The sequence below is a fragment of the Lotus japonicus genome, chromosome 4, assembly GCF_012489685.1.
Source record: "Lotus japonicus ecotype B-129 chromosome 4, LjGifu_v1.2".
Classification (NCBI taxonomy): Eukaryota; Viridiplantae; Streptophyta; class Magnoliopsida; order Fabales; family Fabaceae; genus Lotus; species Lotus japonicus.
In genome coordinates, this window is record NC_080044.1 from 69,255,373 (window position 1) to 69,283,035 (window position 27,663).

The 27,663-nt window shown below is 38.3% G+C and overlaps 1 protein-coding gene across 2 annotated transcripts; it reads right to left on the reverse strand.

The window, feature by feature from the left end:
- LOC130713569 (serpin-ZX-like) lies at positions 1-27,429 on the reverse strand. Of its 2 annotated transcripts, none has more exons than XM_057563342.1 (2): positions 26,197-27,429; positions 1-418 (listed from the first exon to the last, which is right to left on the reverse strand). In XM_057563342.1, exons 1-2 carry the CDS (start codon positions 27,100-27,102, stop codon positions 170-172), a joined length of 1,155 nt encoding a protein of 384 aa, XP_057419325.1. In that variant the 5' UTR covers positions 27,103-27,429; the 3' UTR covers positions 1-169. The 2 variants fall into 2 exon arrangements, with proteins under 2 accessions (XP_057419325.1, XP_057419326.1); XM_057563343.1 differs by lacking the exon at positions 26,197-27,429 and adding an exon at positions 3,138-3,763.
- Positions 27,430-27,663: the final 234 nt, after the last annotated feature.

Consider the following 27,663-nt stretch of genomic DNA (forward strand, 5'->3'; position numbering starts at 1 on the left):
TGACAAAACAAATAGAGTAATAAATAAATAGATCCTAACAATGAGGAAATTCACCAACATTCACAAACGAACCTACAAACTACTTCAAATATAAAATTAAATTTTCAGAACGCAATATTTGTTCTATCACAGGTTTCATCCAACCCACCAATATTAAATAAGCTTTAAGCTAGCTAAAAAACCTTGCCAAACATAGCTTTCTCCAATCGTTACCCGGCTTTCTTAAAAACAAATCATCCTCCTCTTCATCCTTCACTTTACTTGATCTCTTTCTCTTTGGTGGAACCACAGGCTTATCATCCTCATGGCCAGCACTTTCATCTTCCTCTTTCTCCTTCCCAGTCTTCTTTGATTCAAAATCACTAGACATTTTCTTCAGCCTCTTGCCTTGAAACCGCTTTCTTTTTCCCAAATCCTCCTAAAACATGACATTTTAGGTGTAAGAGTACCTCAAATGCTTAAAACATAACAAAATGGAAATATATATTGATGAAAGGATATTTAATGAAGAAGTTTTCCTCCACTAACTACTATCAAATCCCTTTCAAGACTCAATCGTAGTATAGTATCGGGTTTTGTCGTCTCCACAAGGATTGTGTTGCTACGTATTAATCTCACTAGCTAGACATTGTTTGCACAATTTAACCATAATATGTGTTTTATTTAGATTTAAATAAAGGAAAACGCTGAATAAAGCGATAAAAGAAATTTACGGAGGCAAACAAAGAAGAAAATGTATTTGGAAAAGAGTTCACTTGATTTACAACTTATCCTCAACCAAAATACTTTTATAAGATGAAGTTAACATTTAAGATGCCGATAAGAGCTATTCACCCACTAATTTCTTAGCTAAGTGAATCTACCAATTAAGAACCTAGCCTTAATTCCTTAAGCCCTAGTGATCATAAAAGGAGCATAATACACATACTTACTCGATAAGACATTCCCAAGCTCTGTTCCTAACCCAAGAAGTTCATGTCCTAGTGGATAGAATCTCTGACTGTCACCCAAGAAATCATAATAGTTCCTACTAGATAATCATATCCTAGAGAGGTGAGTATCCCGACTAGTCACTCGGTTTAGACCTCTTTTCCAACTCATGATATTCATACCTAAGAGTTAATGTCTCCTATTGTCACCTAGAAAACCTCAACCCTACCTAAGACATGTCTTTCTTAAGATGACTGATGCAAGAGTGGTTCCTCTCATTAACTAAATTCACACCAACTTCTCAATTGTCATGCAAATCCTAAAAAACATCATATTGGCAAAAGATACATGAACGCGCAAAGAGAATCAATAACCTAAGACATAGGAATTTTTCCCCTTTTATGAACTAAGCCTACATTAACCCATATCAATTTCTCAATCTATTTATGAATTAATATAAACTCTTTAAATTACCAATTAACCAATTGAAGCATTAAACATGGAGAGAAACACCAAATAATGAAAACTCATAATTATAATTGCATAAAAGTATATTGAATAAGAGAGAAAATCAAATTAAGTCATCCCAAATACTAAAAGAGAGTCAAAACAATAAAATAGGTAAAGAGAAAAGCAAAACCCAAAATAGAACGGAGTCATGGACATCCGGAGAAGCTGTCCCCTCCTCCATGGCCCTGACACCGGCCCTCAAGGGCCTAGCCTTCCTCTCCACCAAGAAATTGCCTCCAAGTCTCCCAAAGGTTTTTTATTTGGTTTAGGAGAAAAGAAAGATGAAAAGGATCCCAAAAAATTGGTTTAAAACTGATTTTATAGTGATTTTCGTAATCTGGACCTATTTTGTCTTTTCTGGCGCAGAAAATGATCCTGTGCAGTCAGGTTCATGCTAAAGCTGTGCACCCTCGCGAGCCTGGAACGTTGGATGCAAATATGGCAAATCTGGCGTGTCTTGTGCATGATAAGCGGTGTACCGCGACACACCGTAGTGGAGCTTCATGGATCTCGTGCAGCTTCTTCCAGCCCCTGACACGTGTCGCGATCTCAGCGCAGTTCATGGTAAGTTCGTGCACCTGCGCTACGCAGGATTCCAGCTTCCAAAATTCTTTAATATTTCCGTTTTTTCATTATTTCTTCCTTTTTCCCAATATCTTATCCTAAAATAAAACAAATAAAAATAGATAAGAGATAAAAATAAGATAACATCTTAAAATAAACTTATCTAATCTTAAATTAAAGTAAATAAATCCTAATAATATCTAAAAAATAGTATAAAATTTGTAAAAATACTAAAACTAAATAAAAACATTAAAATGCATGAAATAAGCTTAAAGTGTCCTAAAATGACTAAAATATCCTAAATAATATATTAAAATGATGCAAATAAACTAGGAAAATAGCCTTAAATTCCGGGTCATCATATATACATGGCACTCGCAGTATATTGACGATACAATAATGCATCAGCACAACTAAATATGATGTTAAACATGAAATATAACTAAGCTTCTTGGATGTCCAAAATCCATTTACACTTTAAAGTGTGCTATCTACTAATAATTACAAAAATTCTGACGAACTAAGATCTAAACTCTCCTCTCTTGTTCTCTCTTTTTTACATTGGTACTAAGTAATGTTGATGCACATAATTCTAAAAAGATCTAAGTATGAGTAATGAAAATAAAAAGGGAAAAGGACATGGAACATGGCACAGAGTAGAAGCCAAGCCCCATCACGATAGGAATGAAAACGTTGTAACATCATCAAGAAAAGAAGTTTCAAACAGGTTCTGTAACTTTATCATACAAAATACAGTAAAACCTTCCATGATTGGCATTCACGGTTTGCTTGAGATGCAAAACCAAAAACTTTTCCATCATCATGCTTAGCCTTATGTAATTAAAAGTAAAATAAGAAATAGAAAACAGAACATGTTTAGTCCAAAAAGATTTTTGTTTCAATTTAATTTATGACAGTTGAGAAAATTCTATTTGTGTAAGAGTAACACTCACAATATAAAAGAAAATTGTAGTAATGACCAAAACATTACAGAGCTACTGCTAAACAACATTGGTTCAACCAAATAGCTTTAAAAGAACAAACTGACAGACACTATTATCATTAGTCCTTTTAAACTATTCCATTAAGCATAATAAAGAAAATCATGAACACTGGATGTTGAGATTGCTAACCTTCACCGGCGTGCCTACTCCATCAAGAGGATTGAGCACCTGCCCAACAAAGAGGATTGTTCCGGTGATATCTTCTCGGATCAAGAAGAGGAAAGGGTGGTCCGCTACAAAATCTATATGAGGACAAAGTCCTGCTCCTCCCAAAACCATACGAGCAGCGGTGGCCGCTACAGCTACAGTTTCCTCTTCATTTACCTCAATGGAAGCTTTGTGAAATATGCTTCCCACCGAAGGAGAGTTCACCTCCACCATTTTGGTAAAACCTGCCCGTTGAGAAAAAGGCAAAACCACTCCCAACTCTTTCAGCACCTGAGAAGCTTCAAATTCAAAAGAAATCTTAAATTTTGGAATCTTTAGTCTACGTGCTTGCACTTTTCGCTCATCAAGAAGAAGAAGGTTGTGTTTCAAGAATCCAGGTTGTGAAGCCAACTTGTCAATTAATGCAGGCAATCCATCTTTTTCATTTGGAAGAAAAATGTACATAGAGATTTGGCGTTTGTCATCTCTACCTTGTTCATAGAAAAGACGGAGGACTTTGAAACCACCAAAAGTGCTAATAAACCTAATCTGTTTGTTCCCGTTGCTTCTCATGTAGGGAACCTTAACTGAGGTACCATTAAGGAGGTGAAAATTGTAACACCCCGATTTCGGTGGCGTCACTTTAGTAACCAAAGAAATAACTTAAGCGGAAAAACGTGAATTATTTTTTTTGATAATGTAAGTAAAGACAGAAAGAGATGAAACTCTAAAACGAAGATAACAGAACTAATATACAATATGATTACAGCCCCCACTGTAAGTTGTAAACCACGTCACGAGTAAACCTCCAGTGACGGAAAGTAAAAGAGAGTAACGCCCGTAGGCAAAAGTACAAACCAAGGTAAAAATACTGTGTCCGCAACACTAAACCTCAAAATCTGAGAACAAGTTGGCCCAGCGGCCTAAGAAAAGACCCCCTAAATCCAACCAGCTCTCTGTGATCTCCATAGGAAACCACACAAAAAGCTACCGGTAGGAAACTACCCTGTCCCCAAAACTGAAGCATGACGGTCAGAGCATCGACACTACTCCTACACTATTCCCTACCCAAGGAGCCCACACTAGCACTCGATCCTACGCGCTAGCGCGGTCGTCATCCGAATCTGCATCCAGGACGACTAAGTCGACATACTCAACACTGCCCTCTCTGTCCACCCTAATGCGCTCCTGCACTGGCCTCTCGGGCTCGGGGCCCGGAACGAGATCCGCAACGACAGCAGCAGCAGACGGATTGGACTCCGTCGAAGCCCCACCTACTGGCAGCTCCTCAGAGGGGTCCTCATCATCCGAAGGGGATGGTGGCGGTGGAGGTACTCCCAAGCCGGGTCCACAGTGTACTCCTGGAGGCAGGTTGAAGCTCACTATGTGCCTCCTCATCACCCCTTCCGTCAAACGTCCGAATCGGTCGACACGGTCCTCCATGACCCGACCGGTGTAGGTCGCACGGTGGCCCTCGGGATCGACCACCCATGCACCTGGGTCGTCTTGATCAAGCATCTCGTACCTGGTCCCCCCCGAGGGGCTGACCATGGTAAACCAATCCCCCATACTCATCTGACAAATGGCGTAGTCCGCCCAAACACACACAGCAGACGCGAGGGTCAACTCCAAAGAATTATATAAATAATAAAACCAGATATAATTATAGGTTAATAAATACTTGCCGCTCAGACTTATAAGTTTTGGGATAGATTCCTAGGGTTGCATGTATCACAATGAATATAAAGAACCATAAAACAAGTAGCATGCCTCAAAAAAATAGGATAAACAGTTACCAATCACACTCAGCAACTAAGTCAGCATGCATGTTGCATGAAATGCAATGCTGGGTAACAAAATGCATTCCGGAAGAAGGATGGACACCATCGAGTCAGCCCTAACACCGGCCAAAGTGGGACCATTCCGCTCGGGTGCCTCTTACACCACACAAAAGTAGTCAGATCAGCAGTGAACCCGTAGGTCTGCCATTCCGTCTGCTACTAAGGACCAACGTAGTGTCCTAAATATGGAAATCCGGGTCTTATGACCATTTTGGAATCCACCGAGGTCCGGTAATCCGCCGTGTATTAACCTCAAAATGAGTGCATGAATGCAAGTGATTAGCCAAACAACGTCTCCGACCTCACTCGACACGTCGTCACGTGTTCTAGCTAACTTATTGTCTCTAAAAAGCCTACCCTAAGGCAAACGTCGATTCTGCGACAAAATGAATTAATCAAAAGAAGAAGAATGTACTTGGGAACTCATGGTTCCCGGCTAAACTTTAGATAGCCAATCAATAAACTGCTCATCGAGCGAAAAGGTACCGAAGTACTTGGAAACTTATAGTCTCCGGCTAAACTTTAGATAGCCAAACAATAAACTGCTCATCGAGCAAAAGAGTATCAACATACTCGAAAACTTGTAAGTTCCTCAAAACTTGGACTCGACGACACTTCTCATATCTTCAAGACTAATATTCAGGCTCTAAGCTCTTATCTAAAGTTGTTATCATTGTTCAAGGGGTTTAGAGATTGATTAATGTCTTATGAATTTTCTTTGAGAAAATAGATTTCCTTTAGTCTTATGATACTTCCTATGAGTTTCAGGGATCCCATAATCCCAATTAATTTCTGAGAAGGTCTCGATCCATTAAAATATAACAAGGTCCGAACTTCGTTCGTCCTTTCAAACTCTCTCAAAATCTCATAAAAATTCGGCATGACTTGCCCGTAATCCTCACTTTCCAGAAACATAGGCACGGGTGGAATAGCATCAATGAAACAGCTCAACCAATAGGCATAAACAGCATATTCCAACACATCCTAAGTTAACCATGTAGCACATAGCATGTGAATCATTTAGCACACAATATCATGGCATCAAGTACTCAACAAGTTCGGCCGAAGCCTCAGAAATCATTTCAGACATTTAGCAATTAGGTGCATAACACATAAATCAAGTCGAATTTCATCGACACCTAAAGCATTATCTAGTAATTCAGAGAGTAGCCCTCACCTGTAACTCCTCCAGCGTTTTCCTCACAACCTCCTTCACGTTCCTCGCCTTGATCTCCAGGAAACTCCTCAAAAGAACCTTAAGCCAAAATCACAGAAATCAACACATTGAGTCAGAAACTCAGCAAGCAATAAGTCCTAGGGTTACACGGTACATTACAAACTCTGTGGTACGACAATCTAACACGTTAAGACAAGTTTTCGAAAAAGTCGGATTTCCTCCCCCCTTGGTATAGCTCTCGGCCACTTTCCTTAATTGGGAGGGTCGATATTTCTTCGATCAAACTTGGTTCCTAGGTTAACATACGCCGTAACTAAGACGGCTCTAAGCTCGGAAAAATTTTCGGATCGAAAACTGATATAGGGGTAGTTTGGTCATTATTTTTAGCTCAAAATTTCAAAATTGGATTTTTGAAAAACAAATTGGATGGGGACGTCCACAACGACGTTTATGACGACAAATCCTACTAGCACTAAGCCAAGTCGATAGATTAGAGCGTAAAGGTTGCGACTTTGCCGAAAAATGGGTATTTAAGGTAGAAATTGATCCCGGCGGCATTTCGTCGACATTCGACAAAATCTAATCCGCAGAACACGCTCAGGAGCACGCAGGGAAGAAGTTTAAACACTGAAATCAAGCTATTTGGACAATTTTACAAAAAGCTCCAAACTTTGAGCTCAGAAAAACATAGAAAAAGTCGACAGATCTGACGATCAGAAGTGAGATATAGTTTACCTACCTCAAGGTCTTCGATTAGCAACGATCGGTGAAGAAAACGGGCAAAGATTCGCGAAAATCCGGATCCTCTCTTTCTCTCTAGCTGCTCACGGTTTTGGGGGAGGGAAATGGGTATTTTTGCAAAAAAATCTAATTTTCAAGCTATTTATAGGTTTTGGAAAAAACGGAAAAATGATTTTTTTGCGATTCCGATTTTTCCTGCGCGTTCCTCTGCGCGTTCTAAGATAGGTTCTGGCGACAGAATTCCAGAACTCAAAACAGGATTCTTGGAATTAAACCAAAAGATCCAAAATCGGCATAAGTCGGTGTAAGTCGGTTTATCCCGAAAAACTACTTTTTGCAGTGATCGTCGGATGAGAAAACTTCCTTCTGAAGAAAGATTGGGAATGACGAGAGAAATAGGAGAACGCGGGTGGAATCTTCATTTGCAGCTCCGAATAGAAAAGGTCTTCATCGTCTGTCGATCTTAGGTTTCTCGAACTATCAGGGATTCCGTTTCGGCAAACTTCCGAGAATTGGAATTTGACGTTCGTACTTTCCAGGATTTCGCATCGAAATAATTGTTTAAGGACGGAAAAGAGAAGTTCTAACTTTTCTCTGAGGATTTTTGGAATTAGTTTCCATCGTGTCCTAAAGCGTAAATTAACTATTCACTAATACCTTTGACCTAGGATGAAGCGTATGTTAGTCGTGCTATAACTCTTATCGGTTTTTCGATAAATTCTTGGACTTTTCCTGAACCTTTTTCTTTCCCAAATTTATCTTAATCAAATAACTCTTTTATTTTATTCACTTATCCAAAACGTTAAAACTTGGGCCTTACATTACTACCCTCCAAAAAGAAAGTTTCGTCCTCGAAACTTAAGGGTCAGTAAAAAGTTATGGATACTGTTCCTTGATCTTTTCCTTCAGCTCCCACGTCGCATCGCCGGTGTCCTTGTTCCAAATAACCTTCACTAACTCGATCTCTTTACCCCTCAACTGCTTTATCCTTGTGTCACCAATGCTGATTGGCGGTGTCTCGAAAGACAAGTTATCCTTCAACTCAATGTCATCCAGCTCGATGACGTGCGTCGGATCAGCAATATACTTCCGCAGTTGTGACACATGGAATACATCGTGAACGTTTGATAGAAAAGGCGGTAGTGCGATCTGATACGCTACCGGTCCTACACGACGAGTAATCTGATAAGGTCCAATGAACTTTGGCGTCAGCTTTCTTGACTTGATTGCTCGACCAACTCCTGTAGTCTGAGTAACTCGCAGAAACACATGATCTCCTTCTTCGAATTCCAGGGTTCTGCGCCTTTGATCTGCATAGCTCTTCTGTCTACTCTGAGAAGCCTTCATCTTCTCTCTGATCTGTTTAATCTTCTCAGTTGTCTGTTGCAGAAGTTCCGGTCCTACTAACAAATTCTCTCCATCTTGATACCAACATAAAGGTGTTCTACACTTGCGGCCATACAATGCCTCATACGGTGCCATACCTATGGTCGTATGAAAACTGTTGTTATATGTGAATTCAATCAGTGGCAATAGGGTATCCCAACTGCCCTTGTTGTCTAACACGCAAGCTCGTAGCAAATCCTCCAATGATTGGATAGTTCTCTCAGTTTGCCCATCAGTCTGTGGATGATAAGCAGAACTTAATCTCAGCCTCGTTCCCAAAGCCTCATGAAGAGCTCTCCACAAATGTGAAGTAAACTTCGGGTCTCTATCGGAAACAATACTTGTTGGCACTCCATGAAGTCGCACAATCTCGGCTATATAAATCTCTGATAGCTTATCCACGTTGTACGTAGTTCTCACAGGTATGAAATGAGCCGACTTAGTCAATCGATCCACGACTACCCAAATCGAATCATATCCTTTTTGAGTCCTTGGCAATGCCACGACAAAATCCATCGATATGCTATCCCATTTCCATTGAGGTACATCCAAGCTTTGTAGCATACCCGCAGATTTTTGATGTTCCACCTTCGCCTTCTGACAGATTAAACATGCAGCTACATATCCTGCCACTTGTCTCTTCATCCCTGGCCACCAAAAATTCACCTTCAAGTCATGATACATCTTTTTCCTTCCAGGGTGAATGCTCAACTTGCTTTTGTGACCTTCGTCCATAATCCACCTCCTTAAGTCAGGGTTGTTAGGTACGTACACTCTATCCTTGCATCGCAGGATATTGTCACTCCCTACCTTGAATTCCGGGTCCTTACCCTGAATTACTAAATTCTTATTTTCCGAGTAAAAATTCATCTTGTAACTGTTGGTCTCGGATTTCTTCCATCAATCCATTGGTGATCTTGATCGTCCCAAACTTCAGTTCTCCCTCAGATGCTCTCACATCTAAGCTCAAATCTCAAAATTGTTCCAGCAGTTGCAGCTCCCTAACCATCATTGATGAGATATGCATCTTCCTGCTCAATGCATCAGTAACGACATTAGCCTTTCCAGGATGGTATTGTAAGGTAAAATCGTAATCCTTGAGAAATTCCATCCAGCGTCGTTGTCTCATGTTCAACTCCTTCTGGTCAAACAAGTACTTTAAGCTCTATGTCGTCCTGCTCGACCACTCGTGTCGGTTCTATGTTGGAAATAACATTGGTTGACGCTACGTGAAATTGCACAACCTTAACCACTTGATCCTTTACTTTTGTTCGTCCAAAAATTCTGCTTAAACTCAGTACACCTCTGGCATTCCAGAGTGAATGTTCAACCTGTCCTCGTGATCTCCACTCATGATTCAAAACTTAACTCGATCGCTCTATAACTCATAGACGAACTATTCCCTTGGAATCTACTAGTCCATTAACGTCGATTCCAACTTCGTAACTATCCTCATTCGCACCATGAAATCAATCTTCTACTTAGTCATCACTCAAAGTAAAACTCGACGTGAGTCTTAATACCTTGTGCATCGCTAGACCCAATCCCTTTTAACATCCATTCATCAGCAACTTATAAGCTAATCACCATCTTAATATCTTACAATTCATTATTGTCATATCCCCTTTTTCGAGACTTCCCTTACTTGAACCATAAAACCAACCTTCACTTATTCACAACCCACTTTACAATTACCTAAAATCCTTAACACTTCCCCCAAATCCGAACTTGTTCCCTAGAAGGTCAAATCATAATTGTACCTCAAGAAACTTAACTAGTCATTTTATCATCCGATCTCTCAACATTCTGAGGTTTAACTACAATCATTAATGCCAACACCACTAAATCTCTGATTCAAACATGATTTTCACCTCCCAAGGTCAATCTTAACCCTTAAATCCTCACTTAACTTAGTGAAATTCACTTGCTAACCCCAGTATGCAATATTGGAATCCATAACAAAGTTCCATTCACTCTTAGACTCTAAGAAATTTGTCCACATATAACAACCTCAAGTATTAATCTTAATACTAACTCTTTATTTCCGTAACTAGATCGTCCTCCCATCAATCCGATACTTAGTCTCTCGATCAAATCCTGACAAACCTTGAGTCCTACGCACTTAAGACAAGAATTCATAGACTTAAAACCTAAACTTTCACCACGTTTGGACCTCAAATGTCCTTTAATTCTTCAATACTTCTTAAATGAATATCCATTTCTTAAACTATAACTCCTCCCCAAAGGAAATCAATTACTTAACAAAAACTTTACTTCCCGACTCCACTAATCCTCGATCCAATCAAATTAATCTTACCAATCCATCTATCAACGTCCATTGCCAGTTCTGATTCCGAATATCACCCCCTCAATATTAAGTTGATCAGGCCTAATACATCGAAGGTGAAGATTTAGAAAAACCCACTGGAACAGTCGATGAGTTCCTAACATCCAGTAGTCACAGAGATCTTGATATTAAATCCTCAATGATGCCGCTACGGAACTACACACTCTCGACACCATACATATACTATCCATACGGAATCTCCCTGAGATTCATCCTTCAGCTTCTAGCTTCTTTGTTAAACACATCGGTGCAAGACTACTTTTCTAGGCTTAACGCGTTATTCTAAACCTCGTGTAACTTCTATAGTTTAAACACGAGCAACGGTCAAATAAAGTATTATTAGGCGTAATAACTATAAAGTCAAAGCTCGACAGTAAAGGCAAGTTAGGTATGTTGCACACGTTACGAGAGTATTGAAGCGTATTATACCGGAATGAGAAAGAATAGTTAGAAGGTTACCATCGTTATTGCGCTCTCCTCTGGTTAATCCCTCAGCTCCTTCACCGTCCATGATATAAACCCTTCCTTCAGCAGCAGGGCGCTTTCCCCTTACGGTGTTAACAAACGGCTCAACCTTGGGTGTCTTGCAGTTGTTGGCCAGATGTCCTGGTAGATCACACTTGAAACACCTCGGCTTCCCCTTCGGGCATTTCGTGGAGTAGTGCCCAATCTCCCCGCATCTGTAACATGACACTTGTTTCTTTTCCCCTCTGACCATGGCAGGAAGCTTGCCCTTCATCTTGTTGTCAGACGGTCCTGCCTGGAACGTCCTACAGTTTACAGCCAAATGTCCATGTTGTTTGCACTTGCAGCATTTTGGTCCAGTCATTGGGCACTGAAAGGCGTAGTGTCCAAGTCTCCCACAACGGTAGCATGTCACAGCCTCCTGGAAATTAGTTGCGGTCGTTAACTTGCGTGATCCTGGGGTAGGGTTTCTTCCCTCGGGATGCTGGTATGGCTTCCACTGCCGGTACTCCTGTGGATCTGACCTCACTGGTCCTCCAGCTCCAGCTCGATCCAATCCACTATGCTGGTACTTGGACGCCTCGATTAGCGGTTGAGGTCGTTCACGTGCAGCCTCCTCAGCGCGTCTGTAAGCGTCCTCAGCAGCCTGATTCATCATTGCCTCAATCATGGTAGCTATTGCCTTTGCCATCCTGTCAGGGCTCACCATCCTATGCTTAGTCAACAAACAGTTAGTACTCATCATCGGATAGCATCTAACATACTATACAATATGATTAAGCAATAACTTCAATCAATTCTAAGCGACAAATCGCTTGGCAGACAATCAATTTTTACTCTTTGCAGAGTCACACAACCTAGCACAGAAGACCTATTCCCCAAAGACTCCCGAAAGACTCGACTAAGCTCTGATACCACAATGTAACACCCCGATTTCGGTGGCGTCACTTTAGTAACCAAAGAAATAACTTAAGCGGAAAAACGTGAATTATTTTTTTTGATAATGTAAGTAAAGACAGAAAGAGATGAAACTCTAAAACGAAGATAACAGAACTAATATACAATATGATTACAGCCCCCACTGTAAGTTGTAAACCACGTCACGAGTAAACCTCCAGTGACGGAAAGTAAAAGAGAGTAACGCCCGTAGGCAAAAGTACAAACCAAGGTAAAAATACTGTGTCCGCAACACTAAACCTCAAAATCTGAGAACAAGTTGGCCCAGCGGCCTAAGAAAAGACCCCCTAAATCCAACCAGCTCTCTGTGATCTCCATAGGAAACCACACAAAAAGCTACCGGTAGGAAACTACCCTGTCCCCAAAACTGAAGCATGACGGTCAGAGCATCGACACTACTCCTACACTATTCCCTACCCGAGGAGCCCACACTAGCACTCGATCCTACGCGCTAGCGCGGTCGTCATCCGAATCTGCATCCAGGACGACTAAGTCGACATACTCAACACTGCCCTCTCTGTCCACCCTAATGCGCTCTTGCACTGGCCTCTCGGGCTCGGGGCCCGGAACGAGATCCGCAACGACAGCAGCAGCAGACGGACTGGACTCCGTCGAAGCCCCACCTACTGGCAGCTCCTCAGAGGGGTCCTCATCATCCGAAGGGGATGGTGGCGGTGGAGGTACTCCCAAGCCGGGTCCACAGTGTACTCCTGGAGGCAGGTTGAAGCTCACTATGTGCCTCCTCATCACCCCTTCCGTCAAACGTCCGAATCGGTCGACACGGTCCTCCATGACCCGACCGGTGTAGGTCGCACGGTGGCCCTCGGGATCGACCACCCATGCACCTGGGTCGTCTTGATCAAGCATCTCGTACCTGGTCCCCCCCGAGGGGCTGACCATGGTAAACCAATCCCCCATACTCATCTGACAAATGGCGTAGTCCGCCCAAACACACACAGCAGACGCGAGGGTCAACTCCAAAGAATTATATAAATAATAAAACCAGATATAATTATAGGTTAATAAATACTTGCCGCTCAGACTTATAAGTTTTGGGATAGATTCCTAGGGTTGCATGTATCACAATGAATATAAAGAACCATAAAACAAGTAGCATGCCTAAAAAAAATAGGATAAACAGTTACCAATCACACTCAGCAACTAAGTCAGCATGCATGTTGCATGAAATGCAATGCTGGGTAACAAAATGCATTCCGGAAGAAGGATGGACACCATCGAGTCAGCCCTAACACCGGCCAAAGTGGGACCATTCCGCTCGGGTGCCTCTTACACCACACAAAAGTAGTCAGATCAGCAGTGAACCCGTAGGTCTGCCATTCCGTCTGCTACTAAGGACCACCGTAGTGTCCTAAATATGGAAATCCGGGTCTTATGACCATTTTGGAATCCACCGAGGTCCGGTAATCCGCCGTGTATTAACCTCAAAATGAGTGCATGAATGCAAGTGATTAGCCAAACAACGTCTCCGACCTCACTCGACACGTCGTCACGTGTTCTAGCTAACTTATTGTCTCTAAAAAGCCTACCCTAAGGCAAACGTCGATTCTGCGACAAAATGAATTAATCAAAAGAAGAAGAATGTACTTGGGAACTCATGGTTCCCGGCTAAACTTTAGATAGCCAATCAATAAACTGCTCATCGAGCGAAAAGGTACCGAAGTACTTGGAAACTTATAGTCTCCGGCTAAACTTTAGATAGCCAAACAATAAACTGCTCATCGAGCAAAAGAGTATCAACATACTCGAAAACTTGTAAGTTCCTCAAAACTTGGACTCGACGACACTTCTCATATCTTCAAGACTAATATTCAGGCTCTAAGCTCTTATCTAAAGTTGTTATCATTGTTCAAGGGGTTTAGAGATTGATTAATGTCTTATGAATTTTCTTTGAGAAAATAGATTTCCTTTAGTCTTATGATACTTCCTATGAGTTTCAGGGATCCCATAATCCCAATTAATTTCTGAGAAGGTCTCGATCCATTAAAATATAACAAGGTCCGAACTTCGTTCGTCCTTTCAAACTCTCTCAAAATCTCATAAAAATTCGGCATGACTTGCCCGTAATCCTCACTTTCCAGAAACATAGGCACGGGTGGAATAGCATCAATGAAACAGCTCAACCAATAGGCATAAACAGCATATTCCAACACATCCTAAGTTAACCATGTAGCACATAGCATGTGAATCATTTAGCACACAATATCATGGCATCAAGTACTCAACAAGTTCGGCCGAAGCCTCAGAAATCATTTCAGACATTTAGCAATTAGGTGCATAACACATAAATCAAGTCGAATTTCATCGACACCTAAAGCATTATCTAGTAATTCAGAGAGTAGCCCTCACCTGTAACTCCTCCGGCGTTTTCCTCACAACCTCCTTCACGTTCCTCGCCTTGATCTCCAGGAAACTCCTCAAAAGAACCTTAAGCCAAAATCACAGAAATCAACACATTGAGTCAGAAACTCAGCAAGCAATAAGTCCTAGGGTTACACGGTACATTACAAACTCTGTGGTACGACAATCTAACACGTTAAGACAAGTTTTCGAAAAAGTCGGATTTCCTCCCCCCTTGGTATAGCTCTCGGCCACTTTCCTTAATTGGGAGGGTCGATTTTTCTTCGATCAAACTTGGTTCCTAGGTTAACATACGCCGTAACTAAGACGGTTCTAAGCTCGGAAAAATTTTCGGATCGAAAACTGATATAGGGGTAGTTTGGTCATTATTTTTAGCTCAAAATTTCAAAATTGGATTTTTGAAAAACAAATTGGATGGGGACGTCCACAACGACATTTATGACGACAAATCCTACTAGCACTAAGCCAAGTCGATAGATTAGAGCGTAAAGGTTGCGACTTTGCCGAAAAATGGGTATTTAAGGTAGAAATTGATCCCGGCGGCATTTCGTCGACATTCGACAAAATCTAATCCGCAGAACACGCTCAGGAGCACGCAGGGAAGAAGTTTAGACACTGAAATCAAGCTATTTGGACAATTTTACAAAAAGCTCCAAACTTTGAGCTCAGAAAAACATAGAAAAAGTCGACAGATCTGACGATCAGAAGTGAGATATAGTTTACCTACCTCAAGGTCTTCGATTAGCAACGATCGGTGAAGAAAACGGGCAAAGATTCGCGAAAATCCGGATCCTCTCTTTCTCTCTAGCTGCTCACGGTTTTGGGGGAGGGAAATGGGTATTTTTGCAAAAAAATCTAATTTTCAAGCTATTTATAGGTTTTGGAAAAAACGGAAAAATGATTTTTTTGCGATTCCGATTTTTCCTGCGCGTTCTAAGATAGGTTCTGGCGACAGAATTCCAGAACTCAAAACAGGATTCTTGGAATTAAACCAAAAGATCCAAAATCGGCATAAGTCGGTGTAAGTCGGTTTATCCCGAAAAACTACTTTTTGCAGTGATCGTCGGATGAGAAAACTTCCTTCTGAAGAAAGATTGGGAATGACGAGAGAAATAGGAGATCGCGGGTGGAATCTTCATTTGCAGCTCCGAATAGAAAAGGTCTTCATCGTCTGTCGATCTTAGGTTTCTCGAACTATCAGGGATTCCGTTTCGGCAAACTTCCGAGAATTGGAGATTGACGTTCGTACTTTCCAGGATTTCGCATCGAAATAATTGTTTAAGGACGGAAAAGAGAAGTTCTAACTTTTCTCTGAGGATTTTTGGAATTAGTTTCCATCGTGTCCTAAAGCGTAAATTAACTATTCACTAATACCTTTGACCTAGGATGAAGCGTATGTTAGTCGTGCTATAACTCTTATCGGTTTTTCGATAAATTCTTGGACTTTTCCTGAACCTTTTTCTTTCCCAAATTTATCTTAATCAAATAACTCTTTTGTTTTATTCACTTATCCAAAACGTTAAAACTTGGGCCTTACAAAAATCATCTTCGCGTGTTATTGAAACATCAAATTTGTGTTTCCACACACCTTTGAAGTGCAGTGCATTTGCAAAGATAAGCATGGTTGTTTTGTCCACTGCACCGGGAGGAAGAAGGTTTTTGATAAGGCCTTTAGTCTCTTTTTCAACCCACGAATTCACTTCACAGCACACTTGATCACCCTTGCGAAAATCCGCTGAAGCCAAAGCGACCTTGTAATGAGTTGCCACAAGTTGTTTGAAAGAATGGGAAAGGGAAACCGATTTATCAGCCCACATTCCATTGGAAAAAGACAGATGATTGTCGTCGGAGAAGACACCGGAGATGACCTGAGAGAACTGAGAGAAAAAGGTGGTGAGATGGTCAACGGAGTCAAATCGGAGGAAGGTGAGAAGCTCGTCGAGTGTGCGACCTGCTGAACCAGACGCTATGATGCTAAGAACAGCAACGAGAGACAAGGGCGAAAAGACCATGTTCTTGTCTTGTTTTGAGAATAATTGTTTGGTGATGCTGAGAGCAACATCATCAGCTTGGTGCCGTTTTTCTGCGAGCTCCATTATTGTTATGATTTTCTGATGAATAGGAAAAACATGGTTTAGTACTTATAGGCCCCCTCATACCACCTAAACCTAATTACTTTTTTTTTTCGAACTTACCTAAACCTAATTACCTAAGAATTAAATAAACATACATTTCAAAAAAAAAATATATATATATATATATATATATATATATATAAGAAACAAATCTTGATTTACTTTTCCTTTTAAAACAAAATCAAATCTTTTTTTTGTTTTGTTCAGATACCATAATATTTAATATTTAATATTTCACTTTCATTATAATGAAAATATTTCTTCCCAGTGCACCAAAAAAATTAAGATTTTTTAACTTTTACGATCAAATTTTAAATTCAAAATATTACGACAATTTATAATTTCAAATTGAAAAATACTTTTGACATTTTACATATCTAATTGTTATTAAATTCATATTAAGGTAATTCATAAACTCGAATTACGAATTACCTTTTTTTCTTCAGAGTTTACATTTTATGTTATGGAATTATCTACCCATAACTAATAACTAGATACTACTACTTGAGAAGTTTTTTTTTTTTTGTACTTACGAAGTGAATGTACTTCTAAAAGTAACTCGCAGACCTTAGATTTTAATTTTTTTTTTGTATAGGCTCTGTATGACCAGCTAAATGTTTTGGAATATCACCTTTTGGGCTCAGCCCAGTATCAATGAATGATTGTTGACAAAAAAAAGAGAGCAAATTAACAACTTTGAGATCTCAACACTTGAAGAAATAAGAGATGGGAATAAATCTTAACTGGAACTAAACTTAACTCGTACTTACTTAAAATTATGGAAGAATTGAGATTTGAGAGTTATTGGACTTAAAATTAAATGCATGATATTTAACCTCCAGGTTAGACTAGATCATATAGATATTAGAAATGGTTGAAGATTATGCTTTTAATCCCTTTTTTTGTCAAATAGGCATGGAAACTCAAAGTCATGTGAGAAATCAAAATTGGGAGAAATTCATTCACCTAGAAAATTTGAGGCAGAATTAAACAGCGAAGAAAAGCACAAATTCTCACAAATGTTAGAGTTGTTTTATTAAATTTTCAAAGTAGATAATTGTTATTGATGATTGTGACTCTCTACCGTAGTCTTCTGACCTTAGAAGAATTAAATCCTATTTATTCAAATTATTAGCCGACAAGAGAAGTGTTTGTTTAATCTGGATACTAAGAGCATCTACATCCATCATACTCACTAAAATATCTACATTATAGTTTTTATAATTTCACATAATGTCATATCATCTACACAACTTTACTAATTTTTCACATAAGGCCTTTAGTCTCTTTTTCAACCCACAAATTCACTTCACGGCACACTTGATCACCCTTGCGAAAATCCGCTGAAGCCAAAGCGGCCTTGTAATGAGTTGCCACAAGTTGTTTGAAAGAATGAGAAAGGGAAACCGATTTATCAGCCCACATTCCATTGGCAAAAGACAGATGATCGTCGGAGAAGACACCGGAGATGACATGAGAGAAGAAGGTGGTGAGATGGTCGACGGAGTCAAATCGTCGAGTGTGCGACCTGCTGAACCAGACGCTATGATGCTAAGAACAGCAAGGAGAGACAAGGGCGAAAAGACCATGTTCTTGTCTTGTTTTGAGAATAATTGTTTGGTGATGCTGAGAGCAACATCATCAGCTTGGTGCCGTTTTTCTGCGAGCTCCATATTATTGTTCTGATTTTCTGATGAGTAGGAAAAACATGGTTTAGTACTTATAGGCCGCCTCATACCACCTGAACCTAATTACCTAATTTTAAGAATTAAATAAATATACATTTCAAAAAAAATAAAAAATATATAAGAAACAAATCTTGTTTTAAATTAGTTTTCCTTTCAAAACAAAATCAAATCTTTTTTTTTGTTTTGTTCAGATAACATAATCAAATCCTGTTAAAATTTCACCTACACCCAGAAGGTTAAACTGAGTATGAGTATGCAATTCTAAGAGAAAATATTTCCTACCATAATATACTACTTAAAATTATTATTTTTTCATTTTCCTGAAAATAATTGAGTTGTTACCGTAACAAGCATCTAAATATTTTTTTATTTTAAGGTGACATGAAACCAGCATCATAAATTCATAATTATCAATACAGAAAAACAACAAATGAAAACGGATAATATCAATCCTGAAAGACAAGACTTAAAAGGGACTGTGCCAAACGTTGTCTATGATTCCTGGGCTTTGGCATGAATTTGGATCCTCTCCGGCCAATGCTCTCCATCACCCTGGTGGCTGCAATTGGTTATTTAATGGTATGTTGATAACTGGTCAATTTAAAGTAGCATTTAACACAAAACTGACCGGTAGTTAATGAGTGTTGGGTTAGAGAATTTGAGGTTTAAATGTGTACTTGAAAAAAGAGATAATTTATGTTGGATTAGCTGAGCTATTTAATTTCAGTTTTAAAAAAAGTCAAAAACAAAATTGATTTTTTTTTGTTACAAAACAAAATTGATTTAAGTATATAAAAAAGATGATTGGCTATATATAAATATGGTAGTGGCAGACCATTTGTTTTTATGCACGTTTAAAAAAACAGAAATGGCCGATGTTTGAGGTGGTTAAAGAGAATTGTTTAAATAAATTGAAGAATCTTTTAAATGGGAATCAATGTTGTTTGAATTTTATTGGCCAATGTTTGAGGTGGTTTTAATTTTAGCTAAAATTATGGACGAATTTATTTATTAGGAAAATTTTGATTCGTCAATTAATAGATTCATAGGTAGTGTGAAACAAATTTGAGGTAGTTATTAATATAAGGCATTTTCTTTCAAAAAAAAAATAAGGCATTTAACTGATTAAAATAATTCAAAATACAAATAATTAAGATGACTTATTACCTAGCTACCCTCAACTTAATTTCAATTTTCAAATGTGTTACTTTGAAGTTTTCATAAGTGGAAATAATATTTTCTTTTTAAATTATTTAATTGTAGAAAAAATAAGTGAAAGGTATCTCATAGTGTGACATATGTCAAAAGTTTCCTTCTTATAAGGTTTCTTTTATATTATATTTAGATTTAGATTTAGATTAGATTACTAGTAATTTTAACATTTTCTCCTTCCCAAGATCAACCACTGCACAGTATTCATAGGTTGCTTGTTAATAAGAAGGTCAATTCAGTCCTCTTATAGGTTTAGCCTTCATAAATTTGTCTATTCACTTCACAGATTACTCATCTTGGCAAATGAACTAGATCCCAACCTAGACGATTTCTAGATTTACATCTACTAGCATTTTTATTCCGTGCGTTGCACGGCGAATACAGATTTCATTATTTAAGCATGTATTAATGAACTAAGAATAAAAAAAAATGATCATTCAACCAAACAAAATCAATCACAATGAGTATCACACAACTTGTAAAATTTGATAAAAGCTTCATATATATATTTAATCTAAGTATTTTTAAAATTATGAAAATATACATAAATTAGATGAAATTTTTTCCTTACACCAACATTTAATGCATTACAATTTGACAATTAAAAATGTAAGGAAAATTAATAACTATTTTTCAAAAACTCAAAAGGCTACATAAGGGTTTATACCTATAAGGAATGACGTATCAATGTCCTTATACATTATATCACAAAGTGGAACAATAGAGTACGGAGAAGAAGAGAAAGTTGGTGAAGGAGATCAAGAGGAAAAGGGAGAACTCGAGCAAGGTGGAAGCAAGGATCAACCACTTCATCTTTTCATCTTCTTTTCAGAACTGGCACACACTGTTCAAATGCATTTTTTTTTTCAACAAAAAGTCAAAAATAGAACTTTTGTGAAAATGTTACTAAATAAAGTAAAAAACTGGCAAGGGAGGGATCGAACCCATGCCATGCTAACAATGACATAGAAACTCAACCACTGAGCTGACAGATATCACTTATAATTATGTGAACTATTATATATATATATATACCATATTTCGTAGAAACTTTGGGAGGGCCAAGGCCCTCCCCTGCCCCAACGTAGTTCCGCCCCTAGGATTTAGGCATGAGAGACTTGATCAAACAATACCAAAATTTTGGAAAACCCTAGGCTCCAAAGAGGCCACGGCCGAACCCTATTTTGGGGGTTTCGGCGGATTTTTCTCGTTTCTTTTTATCTACTTGTTGGCCTGATTATTTGTGCTGATTTTATTATTGAGATTATAGAAACATGGATTAAATTTTATTTGATGTGGTGTGGTCGAATCCTAAACTCTCTAGGGTTTGATCAAAACTTGCTATATGTGAGAATTGGTTGGATAACATCCTCATGGGGATGGAGTGAAACTTTATATGATTTGATGAACATAATTAGCATGAAGACTTAATAACATACATCAACACATGATAATTGCTATTATACCTTGAGAACGAGATTTCGCTTGCAAGTAGTATTTAATGGCTATAGTGCTAGAGTAGGCTATGGACCATGAGAACGATGGTGTCGTTAGAGACAAACGGTTACTTGCACGCGAGGGAGAATTTATGGATTGACTGTGTGGTCTCCTGTGATAACCCTGATTGAGTCACGGGTTAGGGATTGATTGTGTGGTCTCCCCGAGAATCGTGGGTTGACTGTGTGGTCCCCTCGAGATTGTTCATCTGCGGATGATCGAGATTGGCCAAGGTGGTGTGGTGGTTGTGTGAATGGTGAGGTCGTTAGCCTAACTAAACTATTAGGTTGATAACTGAGATATGAAACTATACTTCTTATTTATTCATGTGACAGTATGTGATCTGTGATTTACTTGTGCGTCTAGCATGAGATCTGACCCTCTCTATGTGTTTATTTGTTGTTCTGGGGGGCCCCGGATGGTTTTGATCACGAGCGTGGTTCGTTCGTGGAAGCTGACACTCCATGAGGAGGAGAATGACGAGGCCTGGGTGTCCGACTCACCCCAGGTGCGTCACATCTATGTCGGCGGTGCTACACTTTCAGGTCGCAACGAGGAGGGAGAAGTCATCGAGGTCCAACAGGTTGAGAACGGGAGGGTGAAGATGCCGGCTTGAGAACGGGAGGGTGAAGATATCATGTTCAATATGTAGACATTTTAAAGCAATTTCTACCATGTTCTATAAGCACTTTGGTTCTTCTTTGTTCACGAAGAGAGAGTTACTTGTGAAAGCTAAATCTTGTTTGCATCAGCAAAATCCTGATTGTGATACTTTACTATATTCAGATACAATGGTTAAAATGTTAATCATATTACATATTGAGAAGTTTGTATGGGGAAAATATGATGGTGATAAATTCATGGATTTTAGTATATATTTTTTTTATCACTGAAACTTGTCCATGTATATTTTACCTTCATCTATAGCATCGTACAAAGCACATCATACTTATGTTTATAAACAAATTTAAATATTAAGGAAAAATACAAAGGTATGTAAACACTTAACAACATGATGTTGCTTTGCTTCACCACACCTATTTTCGATGTAGCTGAGCAAGTTATCTTATTTTTTTTAAGATACTAACTGAAAGAAATTTTTGAGGAATTTAAATTAATGTGAAAAATGCACGTGGTGACCGGCAATTGGTAAAAAATTTGTTCCATATGCATTATGACATTATGTTATTCAATATTAAAATATTTTATTTTTATATATTTTATAAATTCTTAAATTTTGGTATAAATACAATTTTTAGTTATTTTATTTGTAGTTCTTTAAACAATTTTGGTGGGAAATATATCGAATTATAACTAGTTAAAAATGGAAATATGCGGCACAAGTTGTTTAACATGTTTTTTTCACTGTCATATCATGATGGATTTCCTCTCCCACTTCTCTTTGGTGTCATGGATTTCCACTTCTACCTCTCCTTCGTGTGAAGCCTACATGTAGGGATTGCAATGGGTAGAGTCTGGGTAGGGTACTATAGTACCCATCTTCATACCCGCGTTTAAAAAAATTATCCGTACCCGTCCCCATACCCGCGTGGGTAGCAACTTGAATGCCCGTCCCCGTACCCTCTGGGTACCTATATGCCTGTACCCGTGTCCATTACCCGCAATTTAGCTAATCAAAATATATTTTTCACTATTTTTGTTAATAGAAAACAAAAAATGCAACTAACTTTTTAAATAAAAAACACTAATATATATACAAAAGATTATCTACGTAACAAATAAAATCATTCAACTAAGAATATTTTTTTTAGAACGAATAAGCAAGAAAGATATAACTTAATTTTTAAATTTGGATTTATAATATAGTCCTAAAGTTGTAGGTTATTAACTTACTAATGTTAAAAATAAATGGGAGTAAATTAACAATGATTATGAATACTTTAAATAATCGCATATTTTTTAAAATAAGTAAGTTTGAAAGCTATAGCTTAAGTTAATTTGTTCATATAATAATAATAATAATAATAATAATAATAATAATAATAATAATAATAATAATAATAATAATAATAATAATAATAATAATATGTGTGTGCGGGTATGAGGCGGGTTGGATACTATAGTACCCATACCCAATACTTTTTGCGGGTAATTATCCATACCCAATCTCATACCCATTTAGCGGTTTTTACCCTACCCATAGTAGATATTTTTTGCGGGTACCCTATGGGTCCAAAACCCATTGCCATCTACATGTTAATAACAGGTTGAAATAACTGGTAAAAAATCTTGAATTTTTATTCAAGAAATGAGAAACACTATCTGCTGCTATCTGCTGCTAACCAAGACATGTTAAATGATAGTAAGATACTTCAAAAGAACTAAATAAAAAAAAATATATATGTTATGAGAAAAACTTCCATGGACTTAATTGAGAAGTTCATGTTGCTATACGGAAATCCTGCCCATTTAGATTTAAGCAAAATTCCAAATGAATACTGTACATTAATTTTCAAAAACATCACTACTATTAAAATCAGCTAGAAAATAGTGTCAAGAATACCACCATCATTTAGATCACGTGGTCCAAGTCCATCAACAGATACTGCTAAGGAACGGAGAACAACACCGGTGAATAATTCTCCTTTGAAGATATTGAGACACCCAACTGCAAAATAATACTTGCAAGCTGGCTACTCATTCAAATCTTCCCAACTAATCTTTCTAGAACGTGCCTCTTTAATTTGTTCCCTCTGGTAATGTATAAGATGGATCACAGATAACTTGGTTCTAACTCATGTTTTAAACAATAATGTCAATCCATTATGAAAGGTATGGACATAAAATTACCTATAAATAAGAGTGAAATATGGGTTGGCAGGCTGCCCCAACCAACCTATCAGTAGCCCGTCAAAATACAGGTTAGGTTGGGTTGGACCACTTTTAAAATTTAGGTTCAAAATCTCAACCCAACCAGTCAAAAAAGGTGGGCCAAACGGGCTGGTCCAGCGAGCCAAGCTCATTTTTCCACCCGTAATACAAACCGTATAGGGATGAAACTCTCAAGTTTCAACCGCATACTTAAGTACTATCTACTCAAGTGCGCTGAGACGTGTTGGTGGCTTGACCTTAATTTAATTATTAACTAATGGAATTACCCGTGCCCTGCACGGGTGACTTTTGTTTGATAAAATTGTAAATCCAAATGTTGTGTAACACTAATTTTTTTTTTTTGAGTAAATACATCTTAACAATTGTTTTAAGGCTTACATATGTTTTTGGTTCCTCTAAAATTAGGGTGTTTTGGTTTAGGCCCCTTTAAATATTTTTCTTTGGTATAACCACCTGGACCTCATTAAATGATGTGACAAGGTCACATCAGCTGGCGGAGCTCCGACGTTGACCAAAACGGCCGGATGGACTAAAACCAAACATTTCGCAAAAAACGAGGGACTCATCCCAACCTTTACGCCGGCGAGGGACTAAAGTCATATTTATGTAAAAGTATAGAGACCAAAAACCCAATTAAGCCTAGAATATAAAACTCATCACATTTTGGTATTTAAGTACTTAGAGCAACCGAGTAGTGAACTTGTTTGGGTAGTGAGTGGAGTGAAGAGAAATGGCTCCCAAAGGTTTCATCATCTTTTTGTCTTTATTATCCTTTTCAGCATTGTCCCTTCTGAGTCCTTCTGCACAAGATGTTCAAAACACTGGCCTTGTCATGAACTTCTATAAGGAAACATGTCCTCAGACTCAAGAAATCATCAAGGAACAAGTCAAGCTTCTTTACAAGCGCCACAAGAACACAGCTTTCTCATCTTCCATGATTGTGCTGTTCAAGTACACATGCTTTTTTCCTTAGTTTTTGCTTCTTTGTTTGCAAGGTTCTGCCTTTTTTCTTAATAGCTTCTAAAGTTTGTTTTTCCCCTAATTGGGTAGAGTTTGATGCTTCCTTGTTGCTGGACAGCACAAGGAACTTGTCTGAGAAGGAGAGATAGGAGCTTTGGGTTAACTTCTGGTACATTGAGTTGAGACCATCAAGGAATTTCAGGTATATTAGGAAGTTGGTTACTACTAATAATTTTAATAAAAACAAGAATAGCAATACTATTTCTTAATGTAAAGTACTGATGACCCGGGTGTCTAAGTCATATTTCTAGTTTATTTTTATGCATCTTAATATATTATTTAGGGTATTTTAGTCATTTTAGGTCACTTTAGGATTAATACATGCATTTTATTATTTTTATGTGTTTTTAGTATTTCTCTATAATTTTTATGATGTTTATTTATATTTATATTAGGATTTTCGAAATAATATAAGGGGAGCTGATTCAATGTTGATGTCCATGAAAGTTACCATGCACATGCAAGAAATCCGATGGCTGGAGCTCATTCTAGGACATGAGGCGTGATCTGAAGAGAGGTCTATCATAAAACAGTGGGCTGCATTACACTGGATTGCATGCTTTAACCTTGCCCAGTAGCAAAGTGACACGTGCAAAAGCTTTGGTTGAATTTGCCTTGTCTGATAAGCATGTGATTGGAAGAAAAGGAATATTATTATATTATTTTTATATTAGGTTTTGGAGGATACAATATAAAAGGGTGCAGCAACAGATTGAAAAGGAGGGAGACCGGGAGAGATATTACAGAAACAGTGGAACGTGAACGAGAACAGGAAAACGGCGTGACAGAGCAACGTTGAAGGAGATCAATTTCAAAGGTTCTTCTTTTGTAATTTTTATGGTCATGCTTGGCTAACTCCTCAAACAGTAGAAGCCAAGCCCTATCACGATAGGAATGAAAACGTTGTAACATCATTAAGAAAAGAAGTTTCAAACAGGTTCTGTAACTTTATCATACAAAATACAGTAAAACCTTCCATGATTGGCATTCACGGTTTGCTTGAGATGCAAAACCAAAAACTTTTCCATCATCATGCTTAGCCTTATGTAATTAAAAGTAAAATAAGAAATAGAAAACAGAACATGTTTAGTCCAAAAAGATTTTTGTTTCAATTTAATTTATGACAGTTGAGAAAAGTCTATTTGTCTAAGAGTAACACTCACAATATAAAAGAAAATTGTAGTAATGACCAAAACATTACAGATCTACTGCTAAACAACATTGGTTCAACCAAATAGCTTTAAAAGAACAAACTTACAGACACTATTATCATTAGTCCTTTTAAACTATTCCATTAAGCAAAATAAATAAAATCATGAACAGTGGATGTTGAGATTGCTAACCTTCACCGGCGTGCCTGCTCCATCAAGAGGATTGAGCACCTGCCCAACAAAGACGATTGTTCCGGTGATATCTTCTCGGATCAAGAAGAGGAAAGGGTGGTCCGCTACATAATCTATATGAGGACAAAGTCCTACTCCTCCCAAAACCATACGAGCAGCGGTGGCAGCTACAGCTACAGTTTCCTCTTCATTTACCTCAATGGAAGCTTTGTGAAATATGCTTCCCACCGAAGGAGAGTTCACCTCCACCATTTTGGTAAAACCTGCCCGTTGAGAAAAAGGCAAAACCACTCCCAACTCTTTCAGCACTTGAGAAGCTTCAAATTCAAAAGAAATCTTAAATTTTGGAATCTTTAGTCTACGTGCTTGCACTTTTCGCTCATCAAGAAGAAGAAGGTTGTGTTTCAAGAATCCAGGTTGTGAAGCCAACTTGTCAATTAAAGCAGGCAATCCATCTTTTTCATTTGGAAGAAAAATGTACATAGAGATTTGGCGTTTGTCATCTCTACCTTGTTCATAGAAAAGACGGAGGACTTTGAAACCACCAAAAGTGCTAATAAACCTAATCTGTTTGTTCTCGTTGCTTCTCATGTAGGGGACCTTAACTGAGGTACCATTAAGGAGGTGAAAATCATCTTCGTGTGTTATTGAAACATCAAATTTGTGTTTCCACACACCTTTGAAGTGCAGTGCATTTGCAAAGATAAGCCTGGTTGTTTTATCCACTGCACCGGGAGGAAGAAGGTTTTTGATAAGGCCTTTAGTCTCTTTTTCAACCCACGAATTCACTTCACGGCACACGTGATCACCCTTGCGAAAATCCGCTGAAGCCAAAGCGGCCTTGTAATGAGTTGCCACAAGTTGTTTGAAAGAATGGGAAAGGGAAACCGATTTATCAGCCCACATTCCATTGGCAAAAGACAGATGATTGTCGTGGGAGAAGACACCGGAGATGACTTGAGAGAAGAAGGTGGTGAGATGGTCAACGGAGTCAAATCGGAGGAAGGTGAGAAGCTCGTCGAGTGTGCGACCTGCTGAACCAGACGCTATGATGCTAAGAACAGCAAGGAGAGACAAGGGCGAAAAGCCATGTTCTTGTCTTGTTTTGAGAATAATTGTTTGGTGATGCTGAGAGCAACATCATCAGCTTGGTGCCGTTTTTCTGCGAGCTCCATTATTGTTCTGATTTTCTGATGAATAGGAAAAACATGGTTTAGTACTTATAGGCCCCCTCATACCACCTAAACCTAATTACTTTTTTTTTTCGAACGTACCTAAACCTAATTACCTAAGAATTAAATAAACATACATTTCAAAATATATATATATATATATATATAAGAAACAAATCTTGATTTACTTTTCCTTTTAAAACAAAATCAAATCTTTTTTTTTTGTTTTGTTCAGATACCATAATATTTAATATTTAATATTTCACTTTCATTATAATGAAAATATTTCTTCCCA